This window comes from Mesocricetus auratus, unplaced genomic scaffold (assembly GCF_017639785.1).
Source record: "Mesocricetus auratus isolate SY011 unplaced genomic scaffold, BCM_Maur_2.0 Super-Scaffold_100010, whole genome shotgun sequence".
Taxonomy (NCBI): Eukaryota; Metazoa; Chordata; class Mammalia; order Rodentia; family Cricetidae; genus Mesocricetus; species Mesocricetus auratus.
The window spans coordinates 15,353,720-15,380,755 of NW_024429194.1; the positions used below are offsets into that span (position 1 = coordinate 15,353,720).

At 38.4% G+C, this 27,036-nt stretch overlaps 1 protein-coding gene across 2 annotated transcripts; it reads right to left on the minus strand.

Moving 5' to 3' along the window:
• Positions 1-3,086: 3,086 nt before the first annotated feature.
• On the minus strand, positions 3,087-25,347 carry Fam174a (family with sequence similarity 174 member A). 2 transcript variants are annotated; one of them, XM_013118486.3, is made up of 3 exons: positions 24,698-25,341; positions 13,296-13,430; positions 3,087-3,685 (listed from the first exon to the last, which is right to left on the minus strand). In XM_013118486.3, exons 1-3 carry the CDS (start codon positions 25,132-25,134, stop codon positions 3,682-3,684), a joined length of 576 nt encoding a protein of 191 aa, XP_012973940.1. In that variant the 5' UTR covers positions 25,135-25,341; the 3' UTR covers positions 3,087-3,681. The 2 variants fall into 2 exon arrangements, with proteins under 2 accessions (XP_012973940.1, XP_005077239.1); XM_005077182.4 differs by lacking the exon at positions 3,087-3,685 and having other exon boundaries at positions 13,292-13,430; positions 24,698-25,347.
• Between the last annotated feature and the right edge of the window lie 1,689 nt (positions 25,348-27,036).

The window sequence follows — 27,036 nt, forward strand, 5'->3', positions numbered from 1 at the left end:
CATGGCTTTGCTTATTAGAAAGTCACTCAATTTGTTTGAGCTGACAATGAACTCAAACAAAAATCTCTATTTCCCCAGTGTGAGAAGCTTCAATGAGGTGCTTCTGACCATTGAGAAAGTGCAAGTGTGATAAGAATTTCTTTGCAATCTGATTTTTCCAATTCTGTAAACCATTCCCAAAGACAGACACCTTCAAATTCTTTCTCTTTCTTCATGCATAAATCCCTTCCTCTATCAAGACGGGATTTAATTACTCTCTTCTTGAATATAGGGATGATTTTATGGCTAACCTAAATGATCAAGTACAGCAGAAATCACATCCGAGAACTCCTGAAATGCCATATAAAACTTTTCATTGACAAAATTAAAATCACATATTGGTAACATGCTCCAATAATGCAGAAAATAGCTAATGTGATGGGTTAAGCTATAACCCTTGGACCTGAGAGTTCATGCAGGAGAATTGCCACAATAGTCTGAAACTATCATGAGATTTATAGTGTGTTCCAGGCCAGCTTGGGCTTGCATAAGACCCTGTCTCAAACAAACAACAAACAGATAAAAATCAAAACAGAAATGGAGAAAATGGAGAATGGCCCAATAACTCATATACCACAGAGAAGGACAGAAGTGTCAACCAGTTTCTATAGGATCCATAACACAATATACAGACAGAAAAAAGACAAAATTCAGTATCTTTTAGAATTTAGAGGACAAAGAATAGAAGACACAAAATTGGACATTTTATCCAGTGTTTCCCAGTAACGGAACTTCTTGCAGAATAAATGCATCAGGACAAAATACAGTCTTAGCTTGTTTTCAATAAAGTATAATATTATAAACTTAGGGTGGGGTTCTGGTCAATCATGCACTTAGAAAAACATTTAATGACACCTCCATGGAAGGAGGATGTATAACATAAACAAATAGTCAAATAAAGCAATCTCTTGTAAATATCAAGACCTGTAGACTTCAACCAGACAAATGGCAAGGCAGCATCAAGAATAAACCACAAAACAGAGAAACCCTCTAGAGAAAAGAGAAACCATGAAGATAGCATTATCTACAAGGCAGGGGTAGGGATAGGGGGATAGTAAACCCCAATGAAATTGAAGGAGGAGGCTCAAATTTCTATCAACATAAAGCAGGCCCAGGCAGTTATTCAAATCAATGTAGCCCATACAACCTTACTGAAAGGAAAGCCTTAGGGCCAAGTGTCAGCAGCCTAGAGGACAAACCAAGTGACATAGATCCAATTCCTTGGAGCACAATTAGAACCCAACCAACCAGTGACATGTGCTGGGGAATAAGGGTGACAGGAAGAGCTAATAACTGAGTGCTATTTCAGAACCTCTAGGACAAGTATCACATGTTCTCATGATAAATTACATATTAGAGATGAGAGACAGTTTAAGATATCTAATTTAATGATAAATTACATATTAGAGATTAGAGACAGTTTAAGATATCCAATTTAACAATTCAACATTGAATTTAACCAAGATGCCACTTAGTAGTCCACAGAAATATATAAGCATAACTTTTTAATGCTACAATTACACTGTAACTCCTGTTACAGAATTTGAATTTGTAATGAACTTCAAACCTGTATATCTCTCTTGCACTACTGACTGTTGAACAGATCATTTGTCTCTTAGGTTTGTATTTCTTTTGTTAACTAGAAACCATGTTTGAGGAATTGCATCTACTTTCCTTAACTATATCCAAGCCCCTCATCTTGCCTTTAAATTTAAATGTATAAATCCTAGGATTCCAGTCAAGCCTGAAATGGGATATAATCTGAGGAACACTGGAGAAAGACTGGCCTGTTGTTGCACATAAGAGGGATATGAATCCTGGTAGTTGGACAGGTGGTGGTCTCCAAAACTGGCCACCACTGGATTCCTTCTGTGTGTTTGTGTTGCTTCCCACATGATGAGCAGGAAGACTATAGTTTCCTTCACTTGACTTTAAACTAATCTTGGTGACAGGCTTAATGAACAGAGTGTTCCAGAGTCAGTGTTCACATACATCTGAACTGAAATCTGAAGAGATGTTACTGTTTTTCACTGTTCCTTAGGATGATCTCAGAATCCAGTAGCCAAATTCATGTTAAGCATTTGAGCTGACCTCTCCACCAACACTCAACATCAGCAAGCTGCTGTACATCACAGTCCAGGGGAGACTCCTGAGGACCAGAACCCAGCCAATCTGATGCACCACGTGAAATATTCCAGAGGGACAGCCAACAAAGATTTATCCATGAAAGAAATGTGGTGACAGTAACACTTTTTAGCATATAGTGACAAGAACACTTTTTAGCATAATATTTGAAATATTACAGGCCTGGGTTATGTTTAAAAATAAAACCATTTTTCTTTTGATCTTGTTCTGTTAGTTAGAGGAGTATCTATTGAGGCCTTATCAAATGGGAGTAGCCCTAGGGTCAATACAAGAAGGGTAAATTGAAATTATTCATCATCATGATGCAGTAGCCTATAAAATAGCTAAGTTTAGTATTTGAGATAGATTTCTTGAAACTATAATACAGAACAGAACCAGAGACCATAAAGTAAAGCTGATGAATTAAAAAATAAGTCCTTATTGTAAGCCACTAGGACTGGGGACTACCCCATTCCGTCACACATTTCAACGACCTCACTAATGCTAGCAGCAAGGGCATTCAAGACCTTTTCTCTAAGTCTTCTACAGTTGAAAATATGTAAAATCAGACCTGCATGAGATTGGATTTGCTGTGAGATAATGAAGCTAATCTCTACATAAATTCCTGATGTCAAATCTGCAGATAGAATATTTCAATCTCTCGATGGCTGAGAAAACTCAGACTTAGAGCCATACCATCTGATTCATAATTAACTCTCCTATGAAACTACAAATGCCTTTTAAATTCATAGATTTCCAAAATATCTCACCTCTAAGAAGATATTTCACCTCGTTTGCCCCATTTATCTTGTACTCAAACTCAGAGAAATTTGCCTTTTGTAGGAATTACAGGTGTGAGACACTAAGCTAGGGAAAAATACATTTTGAACTAAGTATATAGAGACAACATAGAAACACACATGTTAATATATAACAATGGAGGGTTTATTTTGTAAACAGATTCTGTCTGTATCACTTAAATAATTTTAAATTACATTTATTCTTTTGCATATAATAGCACAGACAAAGATTTCTACTGTTTAAAAACTCAACAACATAACAAATTTGGCTTTTTCCCCCAAAAATGGGAAATTTTTAGTAAAGTAGAATTTTAATTATTATTTCATACCAGTTAGTTGTGGCTTATAGTTCTTTAAATTATGACACTGACAAAAATAATTAACAACTGATAAGTATTTAAAAGAAAACAAATTACACTAATATGGTGGAAGGAAGGGACAAACTCTTCAGAAAATACCATCTTAAAATAATCTTCAAATGGAAAATCAAGTACAGTACAGTCTGTCCCTAACAGCATGGAGCCCAATACAGAGCCCTTCCAAATATACAAAGATATAACAAAATGATACAATATTTATTGCAGCAACAACAAATTAAAGGTTGTCATAATGTATGCAACTTAAATTCCCCTCCCCTCAATAGAGTGGCTTCTTATTCCTTAGACATAGAAATCTGTTCTCAGTAGAAATATGAAGTCTTCTCATGAAAGGCACAGTCTCACCTGTAAAATGAATAAATATGTACATAAATAACACTTCCATATACAGCCTAAACACATCTAAATATTCAGAAGTTTTGAGGGGAATAACATACAGCTAAAAAGAAAAAGTCTTTATCCTAAGTCACTATGACTAGGTGATACTGTCATTATTAATTGCCTTGGATATTATCCTTTAAACTGTAATTTTAACTATTCAAAGTAATTTTATATATTATAATATACTGAGTCATAGATTCCCATGTCTATGTTCATAATAAAGTTTCCTCACAGAACATTAACCAATGATTTAAATTGACTCCATATAATGTAATCTTTACATTTGTTTTATAGTTTCTATAAATAGTTATTTAATTCTGCTTCAGCTTTTAAATGCAATCAAAAGCCAAAAGTTTGAAATCACACTCAATGAAAAAACAATATTTTAGATATTTACAGTCTGATAACAAAAAAAAATCACATAAAAGACAAAGCTTTGCTCGGTATGGAGGATTGCCATAAATTCTTGGCAAGTCAGGGCTACTCACTCAGTCAGACCCTGTTTTGGACAAGTGACCACACAAACAAGAGACACATTCTTCAATAAACACAAACATCAGGATGTCTTCTCATTTTTCTTTTAAATACTTATAGCAATATGAATCTTCATTCTTATTCTCTCCTCACTGAACTATGTGAAGCAGCTCAAAATACTGCAGCTTGGTTCGTTCTTAAGTCTAGCAGGGAATAACTAACAAATCACTGTGGTCATCTAGAATGTTGAACGCAAGAGTATCTATCACTCACTTATTCAAAAGCATGCAATGATCTGGGAGCGATTTTCACTGACAAAGTCAATCTAAGAGTTTTGTTTCTGTTTTTCCATGGCCTTCTTACTTTGACTCCATATTCCACAGCCACACAGGCTGAGAACAAGTACATGTTTATACAATACCATAGCTTGGCTGGAACTCTGAACTCCCCTTGACACACAATTTCTTCCTCTTTCACAAGAACTTATCTGGCTATCATGTGCATTTTTTAAAAGGAACTATAAATCAAATAACACATCATCAATATGTCAATATGCCATTCTCAACTACTATCCTGAGCTCAGTTGGTCTTTCTCAGGAAAACCGGGATGACATTAGCAATATATGAGAAGAAAAAAGAAAAAAAACAAACACCCAAGTTCCTCTTTCTGAAGAAGGAATCCAACAGATGTTATAAAGGTGGGCTGGCAGACCAGAGTTAAGAGGGCAAGGTGCAGTCTGCAAGTGCCGAGTGTCGAGCAGTGAGACCTATGTCTATGAAGAAGCTGATTTGGGCAGGGACAGACACTGAAGTTGGAAACCAATTAGGACAGGCTGTAGTCACTGCAGACAGGGCTGCCAGCATGGCCTGTCCTATGAACAGGGTCTTACCATGAGATGGAATATATCCTAGCCAAGCGAAATTAAAAAATTTCTGTGATGATAAAAATCTCACATACCAAGAAGTACAACTGCAATCAGAAGTTGCCAAATTGTTCCAAAGAGATGGAAAGTGCAGAAGTACTTGGGAAATGGTAAGAAAAACACTTGCATGAGTATTATTCCACTGTAAGAGTTCAATTAGCACCTTGTTTAGATATTTTAGTGGTCAGCCTAAAAGCAATAGGACTTTAAGTAAGTAATGGTATGAATCTCTACAGAACTCACCACAATTTGAAATGGACAAAAGATGGATAAAATCTTTTCATTAAACAAAGCAGTCAATGCTCTGATGATTTCCAGTGCACTTACCTCAGTCACATGATATACACTGGCCTGTATGTGCCAGTGTGTAGAAGAGCTTTAAGACAAGTTTTTAAAGCAATGTTTTGTTGTTTAATCACCTAAAATATACTGAAGGAGTCAACCTAAATTTTTCTTTTTAGACAGGACCTCACTTTGTAGTCTCAGAAATCCTCCTGCTTCAGTCTCCCAAGGTCTAGGATTCTGGCATAATCTACCATGCTTGGCTCTGGGTTTTTATTAACTGTCTGAAATTGCCTTTTACAATTACCATTATTATCATCATCCTCATCCTCATCCTCATCATCAAGTCTCACATAGCTAAAGAATTCCTAATCCCCTAGCTGTATTTTCTGAGTCAGGAATATTGTTTAATTTGGGGAAGCTGGGAAGATAGTAATCAATTAGTAAATAAACTAAAAAAACAAAAATCTCAGTTTTCTATTTCGTAAGACAGCTGTGCTTGTGAAGGTGCAGCGCGGCTTGGAAGTCACTCAGAAGATGCAGGTGACTGTGACCTAAAATGAGCGCCTCTTTTCTAAAACACCATTTTGGTCAGTTGGTTGCTGAAGTTCTACACTTTTTTAATTGAATCAAACTACAATTTGCAAGGGAAGATTATTGGCGATTTTTAATAGTGGTCTTCAAAGCATGGACAGGCAAACACTACAGGGTGGAAAGCAGGGCCAAGTGTCTGGCATGCAGTCAGCCTTCACGGTGTGACAGTGACTTGGCGAGAATAACTCCACCTCAGGAGACTGGGCTAAGCCAGTCCCTTAGCTGCAAGTGACCCGCAAGACCCATGTCAGCTCACCACGTTCAACTGCACAGTGTATGTCACAGCACTCTCCAGTCACCCATCTGTACCCCCAGCTCTATAAAGTCCTGCTAATTACCGCACATGTCAAAACTTATCAAATCTGTTTTCTGATACAGGCTGATATAAACAGGTAGAAAGCATTTTATGACTAGGTATCTTTAGGTACAAATTATAATGAGCATACAATATTAAAGCAGCAGAGTGAACTTAGTAAGGAAGCAAATTTAAGGCTTTAAAATGTCATATTTGATACAAATTACTGGCATGGCATTAAAATGACATTAGTACTAAGTTTTACAAATCATCGCTTTAATCTTAGAGTTGTCTTCTAGTACACAGCATTATAATAATTTTATTTTTGATAGAAGTTAAACTTAGCACCTTTATTATCTCTATTTGTTGTTTGTACTATGAAATTGTTTTAAGCTTCCAACACTTAAAGTGATTATTGGCATATAATAAATTATAATCTCAATTTTTTTTCAGAAAAATTAACTTTTTGTTTCGTTTTGTTTTAGGAATAATAGGCAGTCTGTTCTGAATTTTTCTGTCCAAGGAGGAGAAAACTCAACCCATTATTTAAAAACCTGATGAGTTCTTCCTATGTTGATAGTCCCTAAACAATAGCATGACAGAAATACTCCTTACAAACAACAGTACCAAAAGCTAACTTCTTAAACTGTAAGCAAGAAAACACCTCTGCCTCTCTAGAAATGATTTGTTTCCTGGCAATAAATGAGAATTTTCTAAGCATTAACACAGTAGAAGTACAATATGATCAACACTAACTATAAGAACTATCTATCACTCAGAACACGAGTGCTCTTCACGCAGCAGGAAAGAGAGCACAAGTCTCACACTCCCAACTTACGCATACACATTTGGAAAACTAATAGGAATGGAGGTCTTAGCATGAGGGAAGGTACAGTAAAAATTAAATGAATATTAAATAAATGGGATTAGATTGTAACAGGGTAAGTCTAACATTATTTAAATTCTCTCAGCCCCAAATTTCTTTTTCCTCATGAGAGTTGTAAGAACTACTTTAGAAGCCATATTGCTAACCTTCCTAGTAAAGAGCCCAGGGTGGTGTCCAGTGCACCTGAAAGTAACCAGTTGCCATTTCAGTCACTCCTGCTACAGTGCTACTACCTCAGTGTCCCCAAGTCAGGAACCTGCATCAATTACTGAGATATTTTCTACCCATTACATTTGAAGTGTTATTTCTGCTAATAAATTATAGATCCATTGTTAATTTTTTATACAACATGGTAATAAAAGTGAGACATAGTTGCTCACACCTATAATCTCAGCATTAGGGAGGCTCAGGCAGGAAGATCACAAGTTCAAGACAAGTCTGTCCACATAGCATTTGTGTGTGTGTGTGTGTGTGTGTGTGTGTGTGTGTGTGTGTGTGCGCACGCGCGCGCACGTGCGCGCACTGTAGATTCATCCAATAGGAGTAGCAGGTGAACTGGTATCTACAACTGTCTGAATTTCTGCTGAAGAGGTGCAAATGTTATAAGAGTCAGAGAATTAATCAGTTTGTTGTCAGACTGTATCTCCTGAGAATGTCCACAAAGTCTTACAAACATAACTGCTTAAGATGAGCTGAATGAGGACAACATCAACAGGAATGCTAAACTAGAGGGGAAAGACCACAAGGCCTCAACCCTACACACACACACACACACACACACACACACACACACACACACACACACACACAAAACTACAAGCAACAAAGGAATGCTAAGTAAAAAGAAATAGCATCATTACCCAGGGATGACCACATCAATTGGTTATCCAATACAAAATGGTCAGCCCTGAAAACATGTTACTCTATATAAGTAACATTATATAGAGTGAGCAGGTTACACTTACAAGTTCATGAGTATATATGCGTGTGTGTATGTGCATGTGTATGCATATGTGTATGCATACATATAAACATATGTGTGTTATAACAATAAATTTTAAAAGCCACAAATTTGGAAGAGAATAAGGGGTAGTGTATGAAAGGATTTGGAGGTAGGACAGGGAAAAAGGAAATGATATAATTATATTACAACTTTACAAAGTAAAATAAAAATTAAAGAGCATAAAAAATGTTAAAAAGGCAAACACAAGAAACAAATTTGGATAAAGAATTATAAAAGGATTAAAACTAAACCGCAGACTTTGTTTGCAAGGTTATGGTAGCAGAGATATAATATTCATTAATCTACCTTATCCATGTACTTAGAATATTTTTATAGAATTCTGAACAGGCTAAGTGATGAAAAGAAAGCAGTTCATGAAAATACCCACCTTAAACCATGCTTGGCAGATTTACTTAGGTTAGCCCCCTCCCTTTAGAATTTGTTACTAAGGTTTGGGTGAACCCACCTAGGTTAACAACAGGGATCTGCTCTGGTCGCCCCCCTCCACCCTGCCTTGGTAAGAATGCCACCTCTGAGCTCTAGCCCAAGGCTTGGGTAGGATTTTATAGTACTTCTATTGAATTTTCAATAGGTCGAAGGAGAAAATCAGAAAAATCCCAGTCAGCAAAGGAATTTTCCTTTCCATATTGGGACAAATTCCAAACTTTAACAGTTTCATGTCCCTTCTTTGATGGCTGACTTTAATTTCCTCCTTATGGCACAGTATGTGACAAATATAATCCAGGCAGAAGCACGGAAAACTCGTCACCAGTCACCAGTCTCTGCTACAAACCTGCTCTTGCTGCACATCAATAGCGGTCCTCACCACGGAATACAGTTACTTTTAATAACAACTGAAACGGGAAGGGGGTGCTGTGTATCTCAACTCTTCTACTTCATTAATCTGTACTTTAAAAAGATGAATGGAGCTACTAGAAGCTTGGGTCTAAAGAATGGATGCAATACAACAGGAACACTGAGAAACAGAGTAGAAGAGTAAAGTGGGGAAGAATCAAGTAAAAGAAATAAATAGAGAGGGGAAACACTGCTGGTGGGTTCCTCTGATATCATGTCAAATACAATTTAAGGCAGTACCTTTGTTAATACATACAATTTTCTACAACCCTAGTATTTTTCAAATGTGCAACATACACTGAGGTGGGATCCCTTCTGCTTGCTGCGGATATGTGTTGCTTTACTGGTTGGTGAATAAAGTGTTTTGGCCAATGGCTGCTCAGAACAGAACCAGTAAGAGATACAGAGAAAGAGAAGGTGGAGTCAGGGAGACCCAATGTAGCTACAGGAGTAAGACGTCAAAATAATACTGATAAGTCACAGTCATGTGGCGATACATACATTAATAGAAGTGTGTTAATTGTGAGAGCTAGTCAGTAATATGCCTGAGCCACTGGGCAAACACTTATAATTAATATTAAGACTCTGAGTGTTTATTACACAAACAAAAAACCTATGTGCATGGGTGTGTATGTATGTATGTATGCATGTAAATATGTGTATTACAAAATTGAATGAATTAATAACAGTCCTACCAAAGGGGCAAGGGAACTCCACTCCCTAATGTTTGCACTCATGAATTCTGTCAGTGAACAAAGAAATAACAGCAGTGATACAATTCTAGTGGAAACACATGAATGCAGAGCTGGAGATGTAGCCCAGCAGGTGCTTCTTAAGAATAACTTTAGACTCTGGATTTTGTACACATGAGAGAGAGAATGAGAGAATGAGAGAGAGAGAGAGAGAGAGAGAGAGAGAGAGAGAGAGAGAGAGAGAGAGAGAGAGAGAGAGAGAGAGAGAGAGAGAGAGAGAGAGAGAGAGAGAGAGAGAGAGAGAGAGAGAGAGAGAGAGAGAGAGAATGCAGTTGAATGAGTAGGGGGATGAGGAAAGATCTGGGAGAGAGAGAACAAAGGAAGAACATAGAAACAATTTGGTTTTGCTACTTTGTGTCTCTATCCATTGGTTTCTCATTAACAAAAAACAAAACAAAAATATGCCTGGCCTCCAAAAGTATATTACCATTGTTTTTGTTTTGGTAACCTCAATTAATAAAAATGCAGAATCCCAAGTTAACTGTTTTTAAGTTTCTTTTGTTTTGTCTTGCTAGCCCTTTAAGTCTAATAGAGCATTAACCACAGGAAACTGGTCAATTTGCCCATCTCTGTTCTCCTTATAAAGCCAGAAGTTGCTAGAATACCTGGGTACTAACAGTCTTACCAAAGGGGGAGGAAAGAGGGAAAACTGTGGTTGGTATGTAAAATAAAAAGTTTAATTAAATTTTTTTTAATAAAAATAAAAGTCCATGAAGCCTCAACGCTATACAAAGAACTAAAGAAGTACAGGTAACCGAGGAAAAGCAGGGAGTAGGAGAGGTGACCTTCTCCAGTTTATCTAGGAATTTACCCTTGGTTCCTAGGTTACAAACTTGATGGCATACAAGTATACATGGTGGTTTTGTGAGCTTTTCCTTCTGTTTCTGAAGCTTCTCCTTCATAACAACTGCTTTAGGTAGTTATTTCTGCCTTTTGCAACCTTGTCATTGATGAACTCCTGCATTGGTTAGCTTCATGGGAGTAAGAGTTGAACTTGGCTTACACTTTGAAGGGCCCATCCCTCATCGTGAAAAAGGATGGCAGTAGAAGGAATGCGAGATGGCCGTATCCACAGCCAGGAAACAAAGTGGGAGAAACGGGGGCCTGGTATTGAACTGTTATGTCCCACTGACAGTATCCTACTTTCTAAGGGAAGGCTCTGCTGGCTAATGGTATGACACCTGAGAAAACAATGCTAGCAGCTGAAACCATCACATGAGTGTATGGAGCATGTTTCACATTCTATCTACAACCTGCTTCATATAGATACACTGAGTTAAAATTGAGTTCTTCTTTGGAGGTAATGATGTCCTGTTAATTTCATTTTATGTCTTTCCTTTCTATGAATGTATATAGCAGACATCTCATAAGTGCCTAGCATAATTAAATACAATTATCACCATTGCATATTATACTAATAATAATTTTGAAAAGTAAATTAGATTCTATGCCATTGTTTTACATTCTTTCACATGGAGCCCAAGATGAGATCATCTTCTATTTACTCAGTAAGATTTTGTTCTCAAAACTACTTCATATTATTTTCTTTTGATTCTAATGTAAATATAAGTATGTATTAAATACACTGATTTTTAAATACAAGCTAACAAATTAAGCTGGCCCACACCTCAAAAAGAAACAACCAATAAAACTAGTCTTACCCACCAAACAATACAGGCTCCTGTCATTCCTCGTTTGTCCATCAGAACCAGATGAAGATAATACCCATTGCTGAAGATGACACACATTGAGATGCGTGATTAAAAAAAATGGAGCTAGAACTGAGCACAGATGTTCTCATTGATAGCTTTCACAGGGCTAGAGGGACATATAGACTGCCGCTCAGCCTCTCTACCATTATCTGTTAAAGTGGTATCCTGTCTCTAGCACTGAGAATTTTCTTCAGTAAATAGTAGCTTCCAGGAGTGATGCTAATCAGCTATTTAGGATATCTCCATCCCAAGAACAGATGACTCTTAGGATTGAAACAAACATAACAAAAACTAGGCTATTCAATTCTGTATCAATACAACCTGCATGAATCCTAACCCCTAACACCACAATGGCAACCTGCCAGGTATGCCCGCCAGTGCAACAGTAACACACTGTTAAGGATAACCAACAGCTTCTAGACTGGATTTTAGGCCTCTGCAGAGGGGAGTTCATGCCTGGTGTAATAAACATAGTAAAAACAAACAAAGCAAAACAAAAACCCACAAAGCTAGGAGCTAGGGAGCATAGGGCCTAACTGGGGATTCCCTACTGTTGTTTGGGTAAATTGACATGGAACAAACTGTATTCTACATATCTGTTTGTAGCCACAGACAAATGCTTCTCTTATCCTTAATCGTGCATCTCTTTGTGAAGAACACACTAGTACAGAGTCACCATTGCTCAAGGTGTTCTTATTAAGTGCTGGTTGAGAGCTAACCCTGGGATTTAACCCACGCCTCGGAAAGCAACAGTTGAAGACAGAAAGGGACTGGGAAACGCTGTCTCTGGAGGATGACGCAGCACTGCACAGGGCAGCTTGAGTCATCGGCACCAAAGTTACTAACGCTAGGCCTGTCAATTGCCAGTCGTGAACTGGGGCCTTAGTCCTCCCTGCTCAGCGACTGCCTACTAAACCATTCTCATGAAGAGACATCATTCTCATCAGTTATGGGTCTAGCTGTGAGACCACCATGCACCAGTGGGTTATTGTATACCTGTGTTCACACAAAGTCCAGGTTAAACTCAATACACCTGAACCAACACAAAAAGACACAAATGTGGGAAAGGGACTTGTAGGAAGCAGGGTGGTGGGGATTCCAGGAAAGAGGACAACAAGGGAGAGGATGAGATTAGGCAGAATGTACTATACACATGTATGACATGGTCAAAGAATAAATTTAATCAAGTAAAAGATTTCTGTGCTCTCTGATTTATGTGATTCCAGACTCTAACTTTACTTCACAAGAAAGTTCTCTTTCTCTTAGCATATGTTTCCTACACGCTGTAACCCTTGTTGTCTCCCCTCATTCCATTTGCAGATATTAATCATATAACAAACCCCTTAGGAAAATCTTGACATGCCATGAGACTAGATCTGAATACAGACATCACCAGACAACACACTTCCAGTCTTAAAGTTCTGTCAGGAAGTACTACTGGCAAATCAAATAAACCAAACAATAAACAAAATCACTTCAGAATTTAAAAATAAAAGCAAGTTTACTAAATATTTCTCAAAGACAAGCATATACCAAAATAATGAATACTGCAAGAATGAAAAATTTCAAACCCAAAACACAACAAAGAAATATGCAAAAAGAAGGCTAATTTTAGGGAATGTATATTATTGGTTACATTCAATTTAGCAAAGCCATGAGATCTGTGGGCTGGGCAAAACAAAGGACATCACTGAACAGAAACCAATACAATTTGCTAGAATAAAGACTATAAAATATTATCGTGCTTCAGTTATCTGAGCAAATATCTGCATCACTATTAACTACTGTACCAACTTACCTTCTAGGATGATTGGCATCAAACAGGGTGTTGTCATCATCCTCATCATCTTGCTCTAGAGGTGTCAATTCCATGTTTTCTATGTTAGTGTCCAAAACTCCGTATCTCCTCGTTTTGCGATTTCTTCTTCTCATCCTATTAAATTTAACAAATAAATTAGTGAAATTATTTTATTAGTCTAATCATTACTTAATATATAATTGTAAATTAAAGAAATTATGCATGTTTCCTACCAAGCACACACTCAGTACAAAAATGATTACAATTCAGAAATATCAAAACAATCAACTTAGCACTAAAGATTATTAGTAATTCCTTAAATACATCTATTCCAATATATTTGTATGGCTTCAACATTTTTCCTGTCTAGTATACTTTCTACTCTCTTCAACGTCTGAGAACTGAAGTTGCGAGGTCATTTGTTATTTTTATTTATCATTTTACGTGTGTAGTTATGAGTGAATGAAGCTTGTGTGGATGCTCACATAAGCCTGAAGCAAGAGGGTGTCATATTCCTTGCAGCTGTAGTTACAGTTGGTTCTAAGATGCCCCACATGGATGCTAGAAACTGATCTCAAGGCCCTATGAAGAGTAGTAGTACTCTTGACTGCTGAGCCATCTCTCCAGCCCCAAGAAGACTTTTCAAGCCTTACTTCAGATATTAAAATTTCCTGAAGCCTTCAATTCCAATCTTTATCTCATGTGATGGACACAACTAAGCATTGCTGCTACCACCACCAAGTCAGATAATGGAAGTCCTAGATATATACTCAAGTTTAGATTAGTGGCTCATAACCTGGACTACACATTAGGAACATCTGGGATTTTAAAAATAATCAAACTAGGGCCATAACTTAACCAAAATGTTTAGGAATAGAGAGCAAGTGTCACTATGCTGGTGATTTCTGACTCAGTGATAGAAAACTATGGACTTGCAGCCAGTGCCCAAGGGGATCCAATGAAATAGCTTCAGCAATATAAACAGCAAGAAGTGCTGCGCAAAAACCCTTGGGAGATTAGAAAAAAATATTTCAGCAAGTATTCACAGATGAAATTGGTTTTACTTAAAACTATAATTTACTCAGCTTAAGATAATGTTAATTGATATTTGAGACATTAACTTCAGCACAAATGGCAGAGTAATAAGAACTTCTTCAAAAGTGACTCTGGGAACCCTGAAAGACAAAGTACCCATACATTTATGCACACATACACATTTTAAAATCAATGTTTGAACTGGATTAGCCAATAGACACTCTATTAGCTTTTTAGTATAAAATGTTTATTCTCAGAATCAAAATTCATAAGATATTACTATGTCTGGAGAAAAATATAACTTCCAAAAGTTATTTATTTTCTCTTGTTTTTAATATATAAATTTTATATTGTACATTTTTATTCTATTTTTTATTCATTTTACATACCAACCACAGTTCCCCCTCACTTCTCTCTTCATGCTACCCTCTACTTCCCCACAACCCACCCCCATCCACTCCTCAGAAAGGGTAGGGACTCCCACAAATAGTCACATTCAGTTGAGGAAGAACCAAGCCCCCACCACAGCTTCAAGGCTGAGCATAGGAAATGGGCTCTAAAAAGCCCATGCACTAGGGATAGATCCGGGTCCCACAAACAGACCAGGCTTCAAAACTGTCACCCATATGCAGAGGGCCTGGTTTGGTCCTATGTAGGCTTCCCAGTTGTAGGTCTAGAGTCTATGAGTTCCTGCAAAAGTCATTTCTTACAAATCTATCTTTATCTATCTATAGGTGATGGACTAAGAAACTGGATTTAGTAAACAGTATTTAACATCACATATTTAACCATTGTAAAACTCAGTAAATGCTTTAACTAGTCAGAACAAGACAATGTGAAGTATAAAGTAGTATTTTATAGTAAGAAATTACATAAACTAACAAATTTATAATGCATATATAAATCAAAACACACATAAACATGCATATTTGTACACATTCACATGTATCATGGAGAACAGGATCCAAAATTCTCCTGTTATTTAGGTTTTATGGGCCAATATGATTTCTGTCATATCTTTGTCTTAGTATTTTGTTTTGTTTATAATATTTTTAAAAATTCTTGTATCTAGGACTTTACAAGAGCTTGCTGGCAGATGGAATTTAGCTTGTTTATCGGGATTAAACTTGGTTTTGTTAAAGCACATGGCAGAAAACCTAAAAGAGGTTACTTTGGAAAGAAGAAAAAAAAAGTTAAGGAAAGTCGTTCACTGTTGGTCTTTTTCACTTAATGACTGGTAATGAAGAAGCTCCTTAAATCTCTGTGACCTTTCCCATGCAGTCCTGTGACTTGAAAATGAGTACACAGTGAGTGAAGACTTATGCAGCCCATGTTGTGGAAACTGACAGTCCCAATAGAGCGTCATCTCTTTGTGCAATTCTTTCAGTGGGTTTTCTAAATCACATGACTTCCCAGTCAATGAGGAACTTCATGTCATGTGAAATTATCTTGGGTAACAAATTTCTCCCATGTCATATATATCAAATGGGCAACATGCTAGTAACCTGGATTAACCTCAGCTAATCCTTTATCTACAATTAAATGCTGTGGGATACTCTTTCTGTACACTGCGTGTACTACTTTCATAGGTTAACTTTTTAAATGCTGTTCAGCCTATAGCAATATAGGATAAAGTTAGGTGGGACAATCAAACTGACGACTGGGATGAAGAAGGGTGGAGACGAGAGAGAAGCCAGCCAGTTGCCTAGAAAGCTGGACATGTAGAAAAGGGGTAACAAGCCACAAGTCACATGGCAATACACAGATTAGTAGAAATGGGTTAATTTAAATGTAAGAGCTAGTTAGTAATAAGCCTGAGCTATCTGCCAAACATTTATATTTAATATAAGCTTTCGTGTGGTTATTTGGGAACTGGAAGGTAAAAAAGAAACATCCATTTACAATTAAAGTCCTCACAAATTGAATGATTTCTTAATTTTCAGCAAAAAGAAAAATAAATACATCTGTCTAACATTATATACCAGTCTTGTACTAACTTAGGGATTTTTATCATTTGTTCCAGTTTACGCATTCTCTAGGCATGCTCTTGCTATAGTTTATATTGTAGATTTATTTAGTAATATATGTAAATACTAACTTTCAAGAATTTCTTGAAAACAAGAACCTATTTCATAGAGACAGAATAGTTAAGTACTAAACACTAATAAGTGGGAGATGCATCTTGATTAAAATAAATGTACCATTTAATATATGTATTAACTCATAAAAAGAGGAAACACATTTTAAAAGTCTTATATTAAAAGAACAACTTAAATGCTATGTCTCTAAAAATGTCTTTCCTCATTCTAGTGATACATGCAATGATGGCTACATGGTCATGACTGCTACATCCCATAAAAATATGAACTGCTATATAAACACTGCTGTACATAGTGGTATTTCTCAAGGAAAATTTAAAAATGAAAAAACCCACAAAAGTTTAAAATAACTGTGATGACCCAATAAACTACTTAAAATGCTAAGTATAAAATACACATTTTAATAAACAAAGATATCAAGGTAAAAAAGTTATTTTTATCTTCTACTATCCAGTTTACATTATTTTTCACTCAAAATGTAAAGGAGATTTTGAAATCCAGTCCTTATATTCTTTACTCTTATACATATGAATATGCTAATAATTACATAAGTAGTTATTAGTATGCATTATTTTCAATTAGGTATAACAAACACATACTACAACATGAAAGCAAATTTGTTGGTTCCTAGTGAATATTACAAATATTATCCAAAAAAGTAGAGAAGTATGGAACTCTGAAATGACAGAGACAATGAAACTTTTCCATTGAGCTACATTTAATCACAGAGTCAGTGATTCAGTGGTTTTCTTAACATAGATGCAGATTCCTTAAGGTTTCATTAAATTTATTCAGCTTAGTCCATCAGTTATTTACTGAATCAAAATAAAAGTACTAAAGTAAGCATGATAAAGTTTTATGTAAAAATGTTTAATGCCACATAAAGTAAACACATAGAATAAAACTCCATTTCACTTTACTACTCTATGAAAGTGTGAACACCTGATCTGATTCATAAATTTGTTTCTTTTTATCTTCTTTTAATGGAATATGTGCAAGGAATGCATTGAGTATGAAACAACAGAAGTCATAGAATTTCTTTCTTTTGTAATACATCCTAACTAGACTGAGGAACATATGAATCAGTCACATGAACACACATGTGTATATATGAATCCTCTATGTACTTACACATAAAGCAGAGTGGATTTCAATATGTTAAGTATACAACTATATACTTAAATGCTTGCATAGTTGCATAATATAAAAACTTTTTATCATTACTTTCTTTAGCATAAAAGTAACCAAGAAAAATTGTAGTAACCTGTGAACAAGAATGCATTTGAAGCAATTTTTGTAATAGTAATATAAGCAAATGACATTTAGTGGGCTACAGTGTTAGTTCTTTACAATTTTCATCATGAAATCAAAACTGGATGTGCTGCATAATCAAAACTCTTTGACAAACTAGACATTTCTCATTTAACCTACTCCCATTTCCACAACCAAACATACCAGTTACCAGCGGAAAGTCTTCTAGAAAAAGATATGAATAATAAATTATAGTGATACATAGACTGGACAATGTCCTCCAAATTTTTCCCCCCGAGTTGGAGTTGAGGAGCTAACTCAAGAACTGCAGAACATGCTTTTATTTTGATATATGGTCCTTACAGAGGGACTCAAGCTGAACCAGGAATAAAGGTGCTCTCTCTCTCTCTCTCTCTCTCTCTCTCTCTCTCTCTCTCTCTCTCTCTCTCTCTCTCTCTCTCGTGTGTGTGTGTGTGTGTGTGTGTGTGTGTGCATTTTTTAAATTGATAGAGGATTGTCTTAGCTACTGTTCTATTGATGTGAAGAGACTCATGACCAAGGTAACTATAATAAAACATTTACTTGGGGCTTGCTTACAGTTTTAGAGGGTTAATCCATTACATCACGGCAGGAAGTAGACAGGAATAGCTGAGAGCTTGCCTCCTGATCCACAGGCAATAGGAAGAGCAGAGACAATGGGTCAGGTGTGGGCTTTTGAAAGCTCCCAGCTCACCCTTAGTGACATACTTCTTCCAACAAGGTGAAACCTCTTAATCCTTCCTAACAGTCCACCAACTAGGAACGAAGCACTCAAATGTATGAAACCATGGAGGCCATTCTTACTCAATCCACCACTTTCCTCTCCATTACATCTATAGGCTTGTATGAAAATAAGACAATCATTTATAAATTAAGCAAACAGGACTAAATAAGATCCTTCCTTCACAGCTCTTAGAATGAACCAACCACGTCAATACCAGCACTTTGGAGTTTCCAGCCTCTAGAACTGAGTCACTACATTTCTGTTGTTTAACTCACTCTGCCTGGGGCATTTCCTAGTGACAGCTCTAATAACTCAATACAGAATACAAGAGCTTTACATGGGAAACACATGTGAGAGACATGGAGTGAACTGTACAAAGCAAGGAGCTCCCTCAGAGAGGTTGGCACACTCTGACATCCAGGAAAAGAACAAAGGCTAGCCTTCACTAGTCAATGCTACACTCGTAAGGAAAGGCCAGCTACTCAGTCTGCTGTCTGCTTGACTGTTCATGCTTTCCTGTGCTCAGGCACTGATGGAGAAAAGCCCTGAAAATCACCGTGCTGTCATGAATGCTGAGATAGACTTAAAGCTGAGACAACTGGGTACTCGGCCAAACAACCATGCTCTCCACTGAAAGTGGGTCTTACTGGAGGAATCTAGCTCAGCTAGAAGACTGCTTGTCTCTCCTGAACAAAGCTCTTGGGTCTATCCCCAGCACACATAAAATTTGGGTGCAGTGGTAGACAGCTCTAGTTACAGGACTCACCTTCACCACCAAGGAAGTGAGGAAAGAGGATCAGAATGTCAAGGTCCTTCTAAGCTAAGTAGCCAGCCTGTGACACAGAAGATGCTATCTCGCCCGGCGGTGGTGGCGCACGCCTTTAATCCCAGCACTCGGGAGGCAGAGGCAGGCGGATCTCTGTGCGTTCGAGGCCAGGCTGGACCGATAGCCTATGAAACAATACAGAGAAACCCTGTCTGGTAAAAACCAAAAAAAAAAAAAAAAAAAAAAAAAACCCCAAAAAAAGATGCTATCTCAAAAATAAATCAATGTGCTTAAAGATGAAAATAGGGCACATCAATGTTTTTCATGGATGCCATAATCCTAAGATCCTTCTGAGTGTATTCCTAGAAAAGAACTGAGATTCTTCTATATTACTGCATTACATATCACCTCTTTCATAGTGTCTAATGAAAGCATATTTCTATCAACTTTAGTAATCTAATTTCCTCTGAAACTAGTAGACTTCTCTTTAGTCCTTCAAATTGAAGATGTGAGTATTGGTAATTTTTCTGACCGCTATTCCAAAGGTTTAGCATGCATTTACTTCCCAACCAGTTTTAAAGAATGATCTGAAAACCAGGACTACCCAGGTTTATCCCCTTGAAATCTGACTGTATTATGATTATCCTTTCAGGTTTCTACTGAGATTTCCCCCTTTCCCTTAGCCAACTCTTTGCCCAGCACTATCAAACCAATATTCTTATAATCACTTCAAAGGCGAATATCTCTCAGATGAGTATCTAACTGCAATGCTATACATAATTTACATATTGTATATCATACCTATAAATTGACATAAGACATTGGAAATTTGGGGGCACTTATTTAATTACTATATGTATATTTATTTAGGATATTAATATTCATGTTTTGTTAGTTTTGTAAGAATATACATTGCATATACACATTAATTTATATACATGTTTACCTGAGCTAACACCATTTTCCTAATCCATATTTCTAAGTAAATTCCACAAAATATGATTAAAGAAGTTGCCATACATATACTCAATATGCAACATTTAATTTTAGTACAAATATTCACAGTATTGTCAAATGTCATTTGCCTCAGGAATTATAATTTATTATTCAATTAATTCCACGAAACACTCCTATTCATGTGTTGGCATGGTATTGAACTATTTTTTAATCTCTTATAAAGATTTTCTTATTTATTTTTGTTACAGTGGAACACTTTCCAAACATTAAACACATATTAAACTGTTTAATATTTTATTAGTATTACTCATACTGAAGAAAATAATCTACATTTCAACTTCATTATATTGCAGTGTAAATAAATAGAGCTTAAAATTGACTCTAAATAGTTCCAATCATTAAGTAATTTTTTGGAAAAACAGAGGCATGAAATATATTGTGTGTACTTATAGGGTACACATATATATGCATATTCTAAATATCAAAAGAATAAATGACAAAGTCTTAAAACATGGTGGATAAATTAGAAAACACATAGTAAAATTTTCTAGACTCGACTAATGAGATACAAACAGCCGTGATAGAAGTAATCCCTATTTAGTGTGCAGACACATGTGGCAGGCATGAGGCGTGTAGCTCATAATCCTTACCCTTTATAATCTTTAAAGATACACACACAAACTTTAAATTTTAAACATTAATGTTGTGTCTTTACAACCTCCTAAGTTATCTTAACCAAGGTTACAAAGTTAAGTGGTCTTGTGATTTACAAAACAATATTCTTACAATATACCAGAATGAATAACCAGTTAAAATAAGTTATATGATTCTCCTGCCCCCTTTTTTAATTTGGTGAAAAATAATGACAGCATCCACTGACACTCCCAAGCACAACAACGATGCTTTTATTAGCCCATCTCTTCCATGTCATCACTGCAGAAGATGCTCTTTCTCTTTAGTGACTGTCTTAAGACAATGTAATTACAATTTTATTTAGAGAGCAGTGAAGTCTACCCAGCCCGAAAGAATATAAAATGATCATAACAACATAACCTAATCACAAAACGTAACTTCTTCTCATAGGCATTTTAAGTGGTGAGGAAAAACTCAAAACATTAATGCTGTGTAGTTTCTGAATACTAAGTATTGATAGGACCCAGACATAACTACTCTATTTCTACTTTTACTTGTTGTACAATAACTGTACATACACATGGTCCCTGTCATCCAAAGAAGCCAAGATGGAAAAATGACAAAGGATCACTAGCAAGGAGGGACAGAGTGAGGACAGGATACATCAATGGTATTTGCTGCAAGTTTTAATTATCTGTGTAACTGTTGGATGAATGTCCCTGTGCTCCTCCAGGCTGGAAGTACCGCAGAGGCAGTAATGTTGATTTATCTCAAAACGATACTGTGATTGCCCAGTGGAGGACAGCTGAGTAAATACTGACTGGCTGACTAAAGGCTATCAAAGCTAAACATGGTGTTCATCACCACCATTTCAAAGAGCTCTTTATCTCTATTTCATAGAGTTCAGAGACTGGAGAGACCAAGTAACTTCCTAAAGAAGGAAAAGTAGATGCATCACACTGAATAAAAAAAGACAGATCATGGGGGAAATAAAGAAACTCTGCTTTAAGACAAGAACAAAATCATAAAGTTATGATAGGCACTGTTTTTACATAACCAACACATAACTCTGAAAATTGTAGTAACCCTCTATGATTGTTTTCTAGCCTTAAACATTTTAATATAGGAAGAATGTCCTACAAAGAAGAAAGAAATTTAAGTAGTAACTGGGATTTTCATATTTCTTTGTTCTATCAGCCAAGTAGCAACTGTCCTTTAAGTTTCTGGTTTTTGCCACTTACCTATTGAGCACCATAAGGAATGAATTCAGAAGTATCATTAAGCCAACAGTGTGCTCTCTATATGCTGTGCACAGTGCTCTGTAAGGTTCAGTAATGGCTACAGAGTAAAGGAAACAGACAAGAACCATTTTCACAGAAAGGTTGTATTCACCTTATGATGTCTGCTTTGCCCCTGCAATACTCCTGTTTCTCTACTCAAGTTTCTCTACAGAAAGAATATCATTGTTTGGAATATTTCTATACTGCCAGTATAAAGTATTTCTATCCAAATATTTATGATTAAGTTAGATTAAGACATTTTCAAAGTCTTAGTATGATAGGGAGGCAGAGGCAGGCGGATCTCTGTGAGTTTGAAGCCAGCCTGCTCTACAGAGCTAGTTCCAGGACAGTCTCCAAAGCTACACAGAGAAACCCTGTCTCGAAAAACCAAAATAAATAAATAAATAAATACAATAAAAAATAAAAATAAAATTTACTATTAAAATACTCGGTTTCGGCAGGCTTAGTGGCACACACCTTTAATCCCAGCACTCGGGAGGTAGAGGCAGGAGGATCTCTGTGAGTTCAAGACCATCCTGGTCTATAAGAGCTAGTTCCAGGACAGTCCCCAAAGGCAGAGAGAAACCCTGTCTCGAAAAACCAATAAAATAAAATACTCCATTTCACCTCGTATCATCAGTTAAAGAAATGATCTGTGGGAATTCTCCCTTGGCACAAACAAGCAATTCTGATGTGACACATATTTTGGAAAGGGAGCCAAAATGAGCAACCACCATACTGAGGATGAAAACATAATCTGGAAGTAAAGATTATGAGTCCTGGAAATCCCCACATTTAGTCAGCATCAATCAAGCTTTGGAGGTTAGGCAGCCAACTAAATTTAGAACTTGGACTACACCAATGTGTTAAATGCTGCCTGAAGTATTCGGTTTTTACCAGTCACAGTTCTGAGTTTGGCTGTTCCATACAACATGTTACTGAATCATCTAATAGAAGCAGGAAAAGATGAGTTCTTTCAGGTTTAACAGAAATGAAGAGAAAAAAGCAAAGGCGATAAATGTGTACATAAGATTATAAATTAAATAATGCAGAACAAAAAGGAAAAGCAAATAAAGCCGACAAAAGTATCATTCTACCCACGTTTCCTATGTACCTTACAGGAATTACACAAAGTATCAAATAACAATCATATAGAAGAATAATTTAATTTTCCTTTAAGATTTAACATCAAGTAGTCTCACTTTGGTAGTCACAAGCTGTCACTGGGAAGCTAGACAATGTTGAATTAGACAATGTTAAAAGCTATCTAACCTATCAATGAACTCTGAGAAAAATTAAATACTTGATTTGAAATGTTTTAGAAAGTTAACTGTTCATATAACCAAAAATAGTAAAAAGAACGGCGCAATGTTTTCCTTCAAAGTCTAACATTTGGACTAACCTGTATATATACAAAATAAAAACAGAAAAGAAAAACACTAGATTTTCAAATCGGTTTCTGCAACCAATCATCTGCAATATTTGGTTAATGGATACAAAGGAAATCCAGCTTCAAATACATATCAATTTGGAAAACAATTGAACAATTTAATACCCCTTTCTGACATTATTTTTAATATGCAACACCAAAGTTTGACAAGAGGTATTTCCTTAATATCAGATTCAGTGTAGAATTCCAAACCTTACCAGTATATATTTCGCACTTTATACACTTGTAAGATATTACTTGGAAAAGAGTTTTAAAAACTGCAGCCAAATATTAAGATGGGTCATAAAAGCAAATTCCATAATACTCTTTGGACCACACAGCCAAAAGCACCTACCTTTTTAATCAAACACTATTTAATCAAGTCATGTCGGAATTCCATTTTCATGAATACTTTTTAAAAACGAAACCGTGCTTTGACGATTTAACAACATATATCAAATAACGGTAGTGTGCAATGATGGGGAAGGTGTGAACTAATCTGGAAAACAATAACCCAGGACAAATGTCATAAAAATAGCATCCAATCCGTTAGCTTTTCCTCAGCTCTCCTCTTGGTGGGCCCTTTCCGGTGGGGTCTTGCTCTGTTTGACACCTATCCAAAGATGTGGTATCCAATTAACTGAGAACAACTTGGGAGTAGATTAAGAAAGGGCATCCGCCAAGAAATACAACTGGCAAGGAAGACGGTCTAAGTTTTATAAAAGTGAGACATGCCTTGGGCCCTGTTTGCAAGTCAGGGTCAATGGCACCCTGACTTGCAAACAGGAGTGCCTTCTAACAGGCACAAGGCTGACAAGCGACACCAACTGCGGAGCAGGAAGGGTACTGCACAGCCGTGAAACCAAAATCCCAGGCCACGGGACATCATGTCCACTTCAAGGCAAGGGTGTCTTTTAAGCCACAGGCAAGCCTCGGGGAACTACACCGGCTGGAGGAGGGTTAGTGGTTTGTAGATGAAGGGCATGGGCTTGTGTCACCGAGGTTAGGGCAGCACAGGCCATTTGGACAGCCCACCTGCAGCAGGTCTTCGACGGCAGTCCCTGACGCTCGGGGCGGGGGAAGGGGACTCAAGCCCAGGTGACAGCCGCACACCGAGCATCCTGGGGCGGGTCTGCGGGCTGGCTCTGGGCCGCTTGGGGGTGGGGACGCCATCGAGGCTACGCCTCACCTGACGGTCCTGACCACGAAGTAGACCAGCACGGCGCCGCTCACCACCACCAACACGGTCAGGGCCCGCTGGGTCATGGGCTTGTCGCCAGGGTTGGGGCTCACCGCCAAGCTGCCACCCAGCGAGCCTTCCCCGGCCTTCCCTCCGAGGCCCGAGGCCTCAGACCCCGCCGCGGGGCTGCTGCCATTGCGGGCTTCCGCGCCTCGGGGTCCGGCGGCTCCGGCCGGAGTTTGGCCCCGGGTCTGGGCCGCGGTGGGGCCGGGAGGCAGCGGGGACTGCGTGCGCGGCCCGGCCTCGGGAAGCCCGGATCGTGGCGCCGCCCTGTGCGCCGTGGATAGCGCCGCCCGGGACCCGTTCAGCGCGGGCAGCATCAGCAGGAAGAAGGCGGCCGGAGCCAGGAGGCGGCCGGGCCGGGAGCTGCCGCGCGGGGCCGGCATCGTCCCCACGCAGCCCTCTCAGCACCCCGCAGCCGCCGGGCCAGCCTCCCGCTCCTCCGCAGCGCCGACCATGGGCGCGCCGGAACCGGCCTAGAGCCGAGAACCCGGCCGGCCGAGGGCCCGCACGGCAGGTGGCGGTGACTGCGGCGGCGGCTTCGGCGGCGACGACAGCTTGCCCGGACGACCGGAAGTTCGTACATCTCCGCAGCCACTGCTGCTACGGACGCCTCCGGTTGCTAATATCGGAGGGGCGGGCCGCGCTCACTGACGTCACGGCCCGAGCCGGCGGCGCACGCGCAGCGGCGGGACCCTCTTCTTGGCGGGCTAATTTTGCTTTCTTTTTTTTTTTTTCCAAGAGTGGACCTGTCAGTGGAAGGCCTGGGCAGGTTCGGTAACCGGAACAAGAAGAAGGAGAACCGATTGTGTGGGATGTGCACCAGTTCTTTCCATGTAGGAAACAGGAGTGGCGGGGAGCTCAATTAAATTCCCTGATGCCAGACTTCAGAATTGCGGCTCATCAGGAGGCCCTTTGGTCTCAGTTCCCTCGGCAGGAGTACAAACTTCTGTCTTTATGATAAACGGATTTGTAAGACTTTCTTAGATGACTAAAGCTCTCAAGAAGCAGATGTTTAAGGGTCTGGAACTGCGATGCAGTCCTTGGACTGGCAGCCAGCGGGATCGCTCTGAAGACTCTCCAAGAGCTACGGAGAACTACAGAAAAGATATGCTCCAGACAGCATGAACCAGTCTTCAGGAGCAGTAAGGAGCAAGACTAGCATTGATGAATTCTACTCAATTCTGCAGCCATTATCACCCGAGACCTGGAGCATTTCCCCTGTGATATCCCAAACAAACAAACAAAAACCCTCCATTTGGTTCTGACTCCACTTCCTGGAGGAAGATAAGTTCCCAGGAACCCTCACTCATTGACCCCACCCAGATATGTACAACCCTGCTGTATGACTAACTGCTTTTTTATTATTATTACTATTATTATTATTAGCTTCTGTAACTACTTAGATTCCCAAAGATTGAGTGGCCTGAACCACTTAAACTTGGCAGAAGAGACCAGTTTTTGCTTGCCTGCTTAAATATTAAAGGTCTTTTTGTGGTTTCACCTTTAAAAAAATCCCTTCCCCATACCCCTGTCCCAACATGCCTGAGTTTGAACAGATGTCCTTCCAGCAACTAATCAATAAACCTTTTAATTAGAATTGGGTTGAGCCTGTGGTCTTTTCCTAGGGGTCATGACCTCAATAACACCCTCTTGGTCCATGAGAGATCTGTGATTGGTTCATAATCCTTCATTCCCATGAGGTATTGTGCTGTGATTTGCACAAATACACTGCAATTCGCCTCCAGTCTGCTGTGACTGGTCACCTTTGTTACACCTCCTTTCTTGCTGTTTTAACTAGGCTGTTGAGCTTACTCTTAGAGCCACCGAGAGACAGTCCTCTGTGTTGTACTCTGTTGTTGCAACATTGGGCACAGTGGTTCCCTCTGAATTGTCATTCCTTGCCGACGTTTTTTATCTTTAACACTACCGGAGCTGAATGAGCCATAAGAGGAACAGAGGAAGAGTTGAAGCAACACCAAAGCTTCAGCAATGTCCAGAGAAGCACGGAACCCTGGTGACAGAAGTCTTCCAGAGTGCTGTCACACTTTAATGGGCAGGTATCTCAAACAGTGTAGGCCTGAAAACAGAGACAGTCAGGGCTGCCTCTGTAGATCTGACAGTCCCGGCCATAGGGTCCAATATAAGAGCTGCAACACTAGAAAGCTCTGCCTGGTATTGTGAGAGCTATGTTATACTGGCTCACTGCTGAGAATATCAAAATCAGGGCTTCTTAGAACTCACAGAACTAAGGCTCCAGTCTAAGCATCTGAACACAACTGTGACAA

Coding starts and splice junctions, on each gene's coding strand:
- Fam174a (XM_013118486.3), bottom strand. CDS start 25,134: ATGCCGGCCCCGCGCGGCAGCTCCCGGCCCGGCCGCCTCCTGGCTCCG. Junction 13,431..24,697: donor TTCGTGGTCAGGACCGTCAG/GTGAGGCGTAGC, acceptor TAAATTTAATAG/GATGAGAAGAAGAAATCGCA.